This window comes from Anabrus simplex, chromosome 1, assembly GCF_040414725.1.
Source record: "Anabrus simplex isolate iqAnaSimp1 chromosome 1, ASM4041472v1, whole genome shotgun sequence".
NCBI classification, from domain to species: domain Eukaryota; kingdom Metazoa; phylum Arthropoda; class Insecta; order Orthoptera; family Tettigoniidae; genus Anabrus; species Anabrus simplex.
This window is the reverse complement of record NC_090265.1, coordinates 721,476,614-721,488,919: the sequence shown is the minus strand read 5'-3', so window position 1 is coordinate 721,488,919 and position 12,306 is coordinate 721,476,614. Positions and strand designations below refer to the sequence as shown.

The 12,306-nt window shown below is 40.3% G+C and overlaps 1 protein-coding gene across 1 annotated transcript in view; it reads right to left on the bottom strand.

The window, feature by feature from the left end:
• The window catches only part of LOC136856818 (homeobox protein Nkx-6.1-like), a 109,172-nt gene extending 97,126 nt beyond the window's left edge, over positions 1–12,046 (bottom strand). Inside the window, exon 1 of the mRNA XM_067134957.2 lies at positions 11,704–12,046. Coding sequence (XP_066991058.2) covers positions 11,704–12,046 — 343 coding nt within the window. The remainder of the gene's footprint in view (positions 1–11,703) is intronic.
• Between the last annotated feature and the right edge of the window lie 260 nt (positions 12,047–12,306).

Below are 12,306 nucleotides of genomic sequence, written 5' to 3'. Positions count from 1 at the left end.
ACAGTGCTGAGTGGCACACTCACTGGACGTTGACGGGGAGCCGAGCTTCCGCTGCAGCGAGACATACAGTGAGCCATGCTACACTGAAAGAATCGTATGCTATAATGGACTCTCGAGCTCAGCTCATTTGAAAATAATACCCACTTGCATTCACTGTCCTCTTCTTACAGAGAGATTTAGATAATAGATGGATTTATTTGCAGTGTTAAAAAAGTAGTCAAAACATAATTCTGAAGTAGCTAGTAAGTAGATAGGCTATTAGGTTATAGTGTTCATTAGTTTAATGAATCTTAGTATTATAACTTAGTTGACATTTGACAATTAAACTTGACTCTAGCCTGCCGTATGACTATGAGTGATGCTCATGACCACTCAAAAGTACCTGTTTTATATTGGGAAGAACGGCTCAGTATTCTCTCAGTTCGTATGCCACATCGTTGCACAGGACTTCAATCATATGTGGACAGTAGACCCTAAGTGAGCCGACTGACGCAATAACCTAACCAACAGTATGTTGAATCAGAAAACCAGGGGGCTACTGTACATATCGGGTAGCCTATACAAAATAACCTATGACAATTTAAAAAAATCCTCAGCTGAGAGAAAAATACATATTTTCAAAAATGATAGAGCGAGTTGGACGTGCGGTTAGTATCGCGTAGCCATGCGCTTGCATTCGGGGGATGGTGGGTTCTAATTCCACCGTCGGCAGCCGTTAAGATAGTTTTCCGTAGTTACTCCATTTTCACACCAGGAAATGCTGGGACTGTACCTTAATTAAGGCCATGGCTGCTACCTTCCTAATCCTAGACCTTTCCCATCCTGCGTCGCCGGAAACCTTCGATGTATTAGAGTGACTAGCATTTTTTTTCTAAGAAAGGAGTTCATAGTATGAAGACCAGATGGCAGCTGCGAGCACTGAATGCTGTTGCTGCTGTCTTACCAGCACATACTACACAGATGCAGTAGCAGCGGTGACTAATGTGCCGTGAATCGGATCACTGTATCGATTCAGTAACGTGAACGGAATCAAATGAATCGATTCAGTAAAATGAATCGAATATCCCATCACTATCACACTCGAGTTATACCGTGAATATCGTGATGGTTGTGATTATTGTTTTCAGTGATATTACGTATATCAAACGAGATTGGAGTTTATTTTTATTTAGCGAACTTCACCGCATGTGTTTAAATTGTAATGAGTAATATATTATACTATTCGAACCTGTTGCTTAATTTTGATTTCACGCTTTATCGTATGAAATAGACACAGTAATATTTCCAGATTCAAGTTAATTTCTGTGGCGAATTTTTCTTCATGTGTTAGAATTTCGCCGAGAAACTATCCGGACATTGAGTTGAATTTTCGATTTCGCCCGGCAGTGCAGGTATGAGTGATGTATAGATACCATAGCGTTTTCTCATGATGGTGTTGAGCAGAGCCGTTCGAAATGGCAACCCTGTTGTCATAAGAGCAATACTGTTTTCTTAACATGGAATGAACTATAGTGCATAACTGTAATGGATGCAGTAGTATATGATTTATTTTCCATTAACATTGTCCTGTTACCTACTCGTTTACATTTTCAACATTCCCCAACTGAGCGAGTTTTTCTTATGACGACTGCGCACATCGTAAAAGTACAGTTGTTGAAACCAGCCGGACGTTTTGCTTAATTGAACAACTTATTTTCTTAACACTCAATAGAGTTTCATGGCCCCATAAAACGTTCTCTGAACGAAACAAGAGAGGCTAGATGGCCGTGCCAGCCATTCCGACATTCTTGCTCAAAGAGAGGGATAAATAGAGAGAAAGACACTTCCAAAGACCTTCGTAATTTTCCTCCACCTTCCAGTAGGTTTGAACAGCCTTTTTTTCTTATTCCTAGAGTAACCGATGTGAATAATAATAATAATAATAATAATAATAATAATAATAATAATAATAATAATAATAATAATAATAATAATAATAATAATAATAATCGTATGGCTTCAACTAGCGTGTGCTGGCGCCGTCTGGCTGCTTGCTCGTCAATTTCGACATTCCGTTTTACTCTAGGCCTACCAGATGTCACTGTACACCGAATGTGTTTGGACATCTATGGCTGAGTAATAATTAATTTAATTAATTTTGTCGGTTAGTTAGATCTTTTACATTCCCACATCGTACGACATGGAGTGTCGCTTGGACATTTTTCCGCCCTTCAAAAATCCGACTACCTCTGCCGAGTTTGTGCCCGCTATCTTGGGATTCGGAGGCCGACACTCTACCACTGATCCACAGAGGCAGCTATAACAACAACAACAACAACAACAACAACAACAATAACAACACTTGTTCCACTTCTTACGGGGTCGGGTATGAAGTGAGATGAATCTTCGTAGCGTGTTTTTACAACTGGATGCCTTTCCTGATGTCAACCTCATCAGAGGAGTTAATGAGATGAAATGAATGCCCTGATATATAATAGTAGGAAGGGAGAAGGTGAAACCCGGTACCATCACATAGCAGCAAGGGGTCTGCTAAAGGCTTTACGTCTCCATCCGACGGACGAATCACCCTCAACAACCTCATATGCTATCACTCCATATGAGCACTGCGGAGAGGTTTGGGATTGAATCCACACTTTTGGCACGCAACTTACTGATTAGATATGTTCCATTTTATGTAACCTCTGTTCTAATTTTTAGGGGTTTATTTAGATCTGGAACCTGTGCGCTGAAATCTGCTGCAATAAAGTCAGTGATTGGGCAGTCAGGAATGAAAGAGACTGTGACGTCACCGTGTCACTGTAGGGAGTCGTCATGGTAACGAACTATGCTCAAGGATCAGCTGCTTCTCCCCAGACTAGAGGGGGTTTGCTTAAATGGATTGAGACATTTGAAAAGGGCGTCGTTGGGCTCAAAACAACGTCTAATATCTCCCGTTAATTAATCATCATTAATTAGCCCTTCGCATGTGCCCTGCGTAATGGAGATGGAAGTTACTGTATTTACGCTAAAACTATCCATTCCTCGACAGATAAAAATGTTCTAGGTAGTCCAAAACGAGCCAAGAAATTTGAATTTTTTCTTTGAAGTGTTTATATTCCTCTTTACTCCGATGAAAATAATAATCTTCACTAGTGCTTGTAAATGGCCATGTGTGGCGCCTGGTACGTCCTAATCAATCAATCAATCAATCAATCAATCAATCAATCAATCAATAGATCACCATTGATCTGCATTTAGGGCTATGCCCCAGGTAGCAGAGTCCCTATAAATCGTTTACCTAGTCTTTACTGAAATGATTTCGAACAAGTTGGAAATTTAGCCTACCTATTAGGTTATTCCAGTCCCTAAATCCTCTTCCAAAAAAATTAATATTTATCCCAATTTTTCCTCATAAATGCCGACTTTTTCTTCCTGCTTTTACACAATCAATTCAAGATTATTTATCTACTAATGTCATTCAACACCATCCCTCCCAAGTCTCCCTAGCCCAAAGTTTGCAATATTTTCGTAACGCTACTCTCTTGTCGGAAATCATTGAGAACTCCTCTAACTATCGGTCACTCGTGGACCGGTCAAGTAGGTAGGCTACATGGGGGTCAGTCTGATCTGGAAAACCGTGTAGAAAACGTTCATAGTTACCACCAGCTGGGGCTGCACACCGTTCTTGTTTAGGGACCTCAATTATTATTATTATTATTATTATTATTATTATTATTATTATTATTATTATTATTATTATTATTATTATTATGAGGTCGATTGATCGCGAAGTTTCGAACCACCCTTCAAGATAGGGATAACCGTACTGCGCTTTGACTTACGACCTAGTCCTGCCGGGCTGAGTGGCTCAGACGGTTAAGGCGCTGGCCTTCTAACCCCAACTTGGCAGGTTCGATCCTGGCTCAGTCCGGTGGTATTTGAAGGTGCTCAAATACGACTGTCCCGTGTCGGTAGATTTACTGGCACGTAAAAGAACTCCTGTGGGACTAAATTCCGGCACCTCGGCGTCTCCGAAGACCTTAAAAAGTAGTTAGTGCGACGTAAAGCAAATAACATCATCATCATTATTATTATTATTATTATTATTATTATTATTATTACGACCTAGTCCCTTTAGTAATTCTTCGTCAGTGGTTAGCGGTAGACAGTCATAAATCTGTAAAAGTTCGCAAGAAATTTAGTGCAGTTTTCATGCCGTCCACGGTTCTTCTTCTTCTTCTTCTTCTTTTCGTCCCCTCAGTCCTCGGGATCGTGATCTGTGAAGATATGTCTTCGTGTCCGTTTACACTTTACATCCTTCGCGGTTTTCTGCCAAGCGGGTTATATGATGTTCTGGTTGTTTGTCCAGCGTGTAGAAGCTCATCCAGTTCCCAAGCACATGTCCTGAAATTACGTGCTTTGCCAGATTCCCTTCCCTGAGTCGAACGATGTGATCGAAGTATTGCAAAATTGTTTGCTGGCACACTGATCATAACTTGATACTGATGGTCAGATCTTTAAGGATAGACTCGTTGGTACGAAGTAGCGGCAATTGGAAATTAGAAATGCGGGGAAGGGGAAAAAAATTATAGGAAATAAGGAAGTACCGAGGGCCTGGGGAATATAGTGTGTGTGTGTGGGGGGGGGGTGTTGGACAATGACATTGAAACAAAATAACTGCAAAACGGTTTTTAATGCTCTCTGAGCGAATTTCGACAGAGAAGTAAAGGGTGACAGTTTACGAATTTAACTGCAGTAATTATAGATTTTTTTTGTTGAGATTTTGATTCACAATAGAAATTTCACACCAAAGGAACAATTATACATGTGCGCAACTAAAGTTTTGTGCCATCAGATACTAATAGTTCTTCTACACGCTCGGCTCGAGTCTCCACTACTTGCTGTGGCGCTTAAAAATCGGTTAGCTGAGTAAATATTTAAAGAAATTAAAGGAAGTAGTTACCTAATACATATGAGGGTTTGTTCAAATTGCTATTTATATAATAAATCCTAGTTTTACGTGGATAAAATGGAATAAAAATGTATTTTTTTCTCCATGAAGTGGCGGGGGGGGGGGAATGTGGTGACTGCCATACCTTCGTACCCCCCCCCCCGCGCCCCCTAATCGCCGCCACTGTGCTCGAGGAATGCCAACCATTCTCCTCCAGCACCACATCTCGAATTAGTTGATCCTGTTCATATCTGCAGCTCGCAAGGTCCACGTTTGAGTTCCGTAGAGGAAGACGGGGGAAGCCAGAGTTTTAACTAGTCTCATCTTTAGTTTGAACGATCCTTCCGCTTACAAATGCTTTTCATTCTTATTTTGTGGCACTTTTGATTGAAAAATACAACTCTGTGTGCGCTAGGTTATTATCTATCTGACACTGAACCCCCCTTAGGTTTCTTCCGTCTGACATGACCTTAGGCTTAGAAATACTCATTTTTGTATCATATTCGCTTAACGTCTTTTCATCCTCCAAGATGTTTGATAAATAAATAAATAAATAAATAAATAAATAAATAAATAAATAAATAAATAAATAAATAAATACACCTACATCATACATCTTCATTTTAGATTGTTATGCCTTTCACCGTTCAGTCTGTAAGCATCTGTGAATTCACTAATCGCCGCCACAATGCTCTATTTGTAACCAGTTCTGTGGCTTCGTTAAGTTCTATACCTCTTATTTTCAAAACATTACAAACTGAGTCTAACCATCGTCGTCGTAGTATGCCTCTACTTCTCTTACCTCCATGATCGACCCCATATTCTCCTATGTAACCTCTCCTCCTCCATTCGCTTTACATTACCCCACCCCACCAACTAAGCCGGTCAAGGCATCACCCATCGAGTTCATTCCTAATTTAGCTTTTATCTCGGCATTCCGAGTACCCACCTGCCATTGTTCCCACCTGTTTGTACCAGCGACTATTCTCGCTACTTTCATGTCCGTTACTTCTGACTTATGAATAAGACATCCTGAGTCCACCCAGCTTTCGCTCCCGTAAAGCAAAGTTGGTCTGAAAACAGACCGATGTAAAGACAGTTTCGTGCGGGAGCTGGCTGCATTAGCTTTCCTGTACCTTAATTCAATATAACTTACTATAGCCTATTTCCATCCTGGGAGAATACACATCGAAAATACTTGAAATGATCTGCCCGTTCCAGCTTTATATTCCCAACCTGACTGACATCACTTTAGACTTGGAAAGGATAATTCCCATATCATATTCATTGCACCTATTTTCAAGTTCCAAGGTATTAAAGTGCAGGCTTTCGGCACAATCTGCTATTAAAACAAAGTCGACCGGGCGAGTTGGCCGTGCGCGTAGAGGCGCGCGGCTGTGAGCTTGCATCCGGGAGATAGTAAGTTCGAATCCCACTATCGGCAGCCCTGAAGATGGTTTTCCGTGGTTTCCCATTTTCACACCAGGCAAATGCTGGGGCTGTACCTTAATTAAGGCCACGACCGCTTCCTTCCAACTCCTAGGCCTTTCCTATCCCATCGTCGCCATAAGACCTATCTGTGTCGGTGCGACGTAAAGCCCCTAACAAACAAAACAAAAAAACAAAGTCGTCAGCATAGGCCAAAGTGCTTGCTACATTTCCGCCTAACTTAATCCCTCCCTGCCACCTTGTAGGCCTACTTGTCCGGCTCCTTGGCTGAATGGTCAGTGCAGTGCTCTTCGGGTCAGAAGGCCCGGGTTCGATTCCCGGCCGGCTCGGATATTTTAACCTTAAATGGTTAATTATTCCCTTGGCTCGGGGACTGGGTATTTGTACTGTCTCCAACATCTCTACAACCACACATAACACTATCCTCCGCCACAATAATACGCAGTTACCTACATATGGCAGATGCCACCCACCCTCATCGGAGGGTCTGCCTTACAAGGGCTGCACCCGGCTAGAAATAGCCACACGAAATGATTAATTATTATTACCTTGTACTTTTCAGTAGATGATCCATTTAAAGTATGAACAAAAACGGTGAAAAATTACGGCCTTGAACCAAGAACTCATTCTACCACCAATTCTCTCCTCTGCCCAATACCTTTCATTGCTTTTAGTAGTCTGCCCTTAAGCTCATAGTACCCCGTGGTCGCCAACCCACACTCCCGAGTCGAGAGGCCCTGGTCCCTATTTTAGTCGCCTCCTCTTACGACAAGCAGGAGATACCATTGACGTTATTCTATCATCCCCACCCACAGGGGGATGTAAGATTAAATAACTTACTAAAATGTGATGCAGATGTGTGTTACGTAGCTTACATTAAAGCATCTTTATTATTTTAGTGCCCATCATTATAAATGCCTATTTCAATTATTTAACTGCCTATCTCCTAAATGTTAAATCCTTATTTTCCTACATATTTTAGCAAAAACAAGCGCCTGAACTTCCGGGCTCTAGTTATAACATGTAGCAAGTCTTCGCTTTGTTAGACGAAATAGAAATAGAAATGCTTGTTGTTTTCATTATTACACACACACACATTCATTCATTCATTCATTCATTCATTCATTCATTCATTCATTCAGGTATTCCGCCTTTTGGCAAGTCTTGTCATGTGATAAACCTCTTTCACTTTTGCCAGTACACAGCCAAGTATTTCATCTCCGAATATTTTTTCCATTTATGTTGTGCAGCATTTCATATCTTTCCCTACCTCTTCTCCTTTTGCCTTTCACCATTCCTGCTATTCCTTCAAACAATGTCCGATCCCGTTAATTTTTCTCCTTCCAACGATTTGCAAGATAGTTCGTTCTTCTCCAGCTCTTCATTCCTTACCCGGTCTTCCACTTCACTTGTTCTATTCTCCTCTATATCCTTATCTCTATTGCCTCCAATCTTCTTTCGTCTTTCTTGCGTACTGTCCAAGTCTCCGCACCATACAGCGCAATGCTCCAGATATAACACTTGGCAAGTGTTTTCCTCAAATCTTTGTTTAGTGGCCCACAAAGTAATTTCACTCTTGAAACATTCTTTTGCCATGGCAAATTCTTTTCTTAATTTCTGTTGTGCAGTACACATCTTCTCTGATAACACTTCCCATATATTTAAAAGTTACTGACTTGCTCTATTTCTTCACCTCCGATATTAATACAGTTTCTACCTCTTCCTCCAATTATCATACTTTTGATCTTGGACTTATTAATACTCATTCCATATTCTTCTAGTTTTGTGTTGAGTTCATCTAACATTTGTATCATTTCCCGTGCGCTTTCTGCCATAACCATATCATCTGCAAATCTTATACACTCTATTCTCCGACCCCCAACACAAACTCCACCTTTTCCATTAATACTTCCATTGATTATTTCCTCGAAATAGATGTTGAACAGTATCGGTGATAAACAGAAACCTTGTCTTACACATCTTCCTACTTTAGTTTCCTCACTCATCTCATCTCCTCTTGCTCTCTGGCATAAGTACAAGTTCTTTATTAGTCTCCTATCCCTCCAATCGACTCCATGTTTCTTTTAAGATTGCCATCAATTTGTCCCACCTGGCACAGTCATCAAAAGCCTTTTCAAGATCAATGTCTCGCTCTCCTGTCACAATTTATTCGTTACCCAATTTCAAAATCATTTTCATATGGACGTTTGTAATGTTTTGCTGTTTGGAACACTTGACACCAATATGAATGAACACCTTGCAAATCTCCTTGCCAACCAGCATTATTGCCATCGATAGCAACCGACTCTCGTTCATGCAATGACAAACGCATGTATTTCATAAAAGCAAATATTACAAGAAATATTAAAAAAATAGCATTCATATAACAAGAGGCTAAAGAGGTGCTTTCTTTTACAAGTGGGAAATTTACTGCATAAGCCATAAGAGAGTAGTTTAAATCAGACAAGTAAAAATAGCCACCCGTTTAGTCATAATTTTTTAAATCACCATTCTAATACTTGCCGAATAATATAATAATTTTCAATGTGTAGGCCTACTACAAAATTTAAATGAAACAGCCTGGTCGTATGCAGCAGGCAGTGCTTGTAATTGTTACTTGTTTTCAAGGTAACAGTACAGGCTAATCAACAAATTTATCAGCATATAAATAGATCAAAGCACAAGCGAATGTCGTATTCTAGGAATTAACATAAGGAGTATTTCCGACAGTAGGCTACCATTAATATCGATTTTCGTTGAGAGTTAATACATTTTTTTATTGAAACAGTGTACTTAGAAGTTTTACTGGTTTCTGTGGTAAGAAGTTCTTAGTATTTTTTTTCATACCGTGAAAAAAGTAGCCTTTTTTTTACAGTTACATTATTCTGATGCATAGCAACTATGAATAAAATTTAATTTCTACCAGAACAACAAAATGATACGCGTTTTCTAAACAGATTTGCATTTGAACAGTAGTCCTTTTCTGGACACTGTGAAATAAATTTATTTTACCACAGATGTGCAATGAAGTAACTTTACCGCACACTCTACGGCCTATTGTATTACGGTAGATCACTGCCTTCACAACTCGGCCATCAACATCTCACCCTTAACCTTGTAAAGTATATAAATAACTTTTCCTGCTGCCTTAGAGAGTTCATGGCCTACTATAACTTACATCACAGCCTTCTCCGTGTGCTTCAGGAGATGCGCAATTAGTCTATATTACATCATACCAAAGAATACATAGGCTACTTGCTATAACCACGTAAACGAGCAATTCTAATACCTTACTTCTTATTGACACAAATATGTCATCCGAAAATGAGTGTAACGTGACGTGACAGAATGCGTGACGGAAGTGTAACCATAGCAACCGTGTAGACTGTGATTTAAGGTACGGATGGATGATCAGACAATGTTACCTAGTAACCGTGCAGGCTATGTCTTATAGATGTTTGCCACATGAAATTATCAGCCGTTGATGGATGACCGGGAGACATATTCAAGATCATTCAATTTTCGCAAACGGAAAAAGTGGTTCCTTTAAAATGTTTCTTTCCATAGGATTGATACATTCGTTACATTCGTTAACTTATGCAATCTAGGCTATATATAAAATAACATGTCCTGACTGCCGGATTCATCATCGCCAAGCCAAAACTACTGGATATAAAGATATGAAATTTTTGGTATACATTTATACTATATTAGAATGTAGGTGCTCACTAAGGGAGGATTTTTGGATATTCCATTGCTAAGGGGGTGAAAAGAGGGGGAGGGGTGAATTGTTTAAACGAGTATATCTACAGTAAGCACTATATCTCAAAAACTTAAAAGTTTATAGGCGTAAAAATTGGTATTTGGAATCTCCTTTAAAAGTAAAGAAACACGCCCTTTTTTGTTATCGGAAAATCCAAATAATGGGGGGTAAACAGGATTGACAAAGGGGGTTAATTTTTTAAAAGACTATATCTACAGTACCCGCTATTTCAGAAACGTAAAATGTCACAGACGTGAAAATTGGTATTTGGAATCTCCTGTAAAAATAAAGAAACCTAGATAATTTGTTTTCGGAAAATCCACTTAAGGAGAACTGAAAAAGGGGGTGAATTTTTAAAATGAGCTTATCTTCAGTAGACTGCAGGTATATATGAAGACCTTAACATGTTACAGGCGTGACAATTCGTATTTTAATACCTTTTAAAAATAATTAAACACGTATTTTTTTTTCGGAAAGTCCACTTAACGGAGAATGGTGGGCAGAAAGAAATGAAAAAGAAGTTGAATTCTTTTTATGAAGATACTTATATTTCAAAAACTGAAAATACGGACGTGAAAACTGGTATTTGGAATCTCTTTTAAAAATAAAGAAACATGTATTTTTTCGACTTGAGAGAAGAATGTAGCCTACAGTTCTATGTCGCATGGTCATCTCAGCCCAAAAAGGCAATACCGCAAATGTGGTTCACAAAGAGTTTCTGGGGTAAATGAAACTCAATATTCGGTGAGTTTTTATACTTTAGGAATTGTCAGATAATGTAGTAGGCTACAGTACTGAGGAACGATTACTTTTTCAAATTACGAAATCCACGCGAGCGAAGCCGCGGCTAACTGCTAGTGGATAAACATACAGACAGTACCGTATATATAGGCTACAACTTGTATGTATAAATCATTTTTGCACTCGACTTTAGTCGTGCAAACAAGTTCCACTGTATCCACGAGTTGCATAATGAATGAATTAATGTAGTAATGGCAACAGAAATAATATTAGACTATAGGCTACATGTCATTCGAGAGTTTAAAAAAAAACATTGACTTGTGGAAATTAGTGCCCATAGCGCTTAAGTTCCCACTCGTGAATAAATTCCTTACAATATGAAATGAAAAGAAAATCGACAGCCTGTTTCCAATAATTTGACCGGGTCAGGAATGGAATGAATGAAGCCCCCTTCTAGCGGCAAGGATGGAGATTGTGCCGGCTGCCGAAGCCTGTCGCACTCCTCTGGGGCAATGATTAATGAATGATTTATGAAATGATATTGGAGAGTGTGGCTGTAATGAAAGATGACAGGGAAAAGCGGAGTACCCGGAGAAAAACCTGTCCCGTCTCCGCTTTGTCCAGCACAACTCTCACATGGAGGGACCGGGATGTGAACCACAGAACCCAGCGGTCAGAGGCCGGCGCGCTGCCGCCTGAGCCACGGAGGCTCATTCCTTATAATACGAATAGCAATAAATTACAACACGGTTTACGAAATGCAATGAAGATATAATTATAAATATTAGAAAAAGTTTCGTGATCTGTGCACGTTACTCACCGGTTGTCCGTCTGCAAAGATTTGCCTGATGGATGGCGCCACCTCTGCTGGCGTTGGAGGCTGCCACTGCTGCTGCGGCCGCCGCCGCGGCGCTCAGGTCCGTAGCACGGGCTTCACATTTGCTTCTTCCGCCGCAGTCCAATCCCAGAATAGCGTCAATGGTGAACGACTTACCGGCACTGGTGCTCGAGGCGGGCTGGCGGGAGTACATGAAGAGTGAAGGAGGCCCCGCTGGGGGCGGCGAGCCGCCCGTCGCTGCGGAAGCGGTCGCCGGAAACTGCTGGTGACGCAGGTCTAAGAAGTGCGACAAGGCCGGGTAACTAAGCAACGGGTTCTGCATCATGATTGTTCAATGAGCTCACTCGGACATAACCAGAAAAACTGTCTAGTGTAAACACATTTCCTTGCGAGTGTTCGTAAGAACTACGCTGTAGTTGCACAACAACTATTTGAAATTTTCCAGGATTGTAAATTGCAAAATCATATTTGTGTCCCTAACTTTACCGAATTTCTTGTTATTCAACTGTCCGTCTTATTACATTTATTGTTATTATGATTAATTGACATAAAATCGTCCGCTGTTCTACACTGTCGACACTGCCA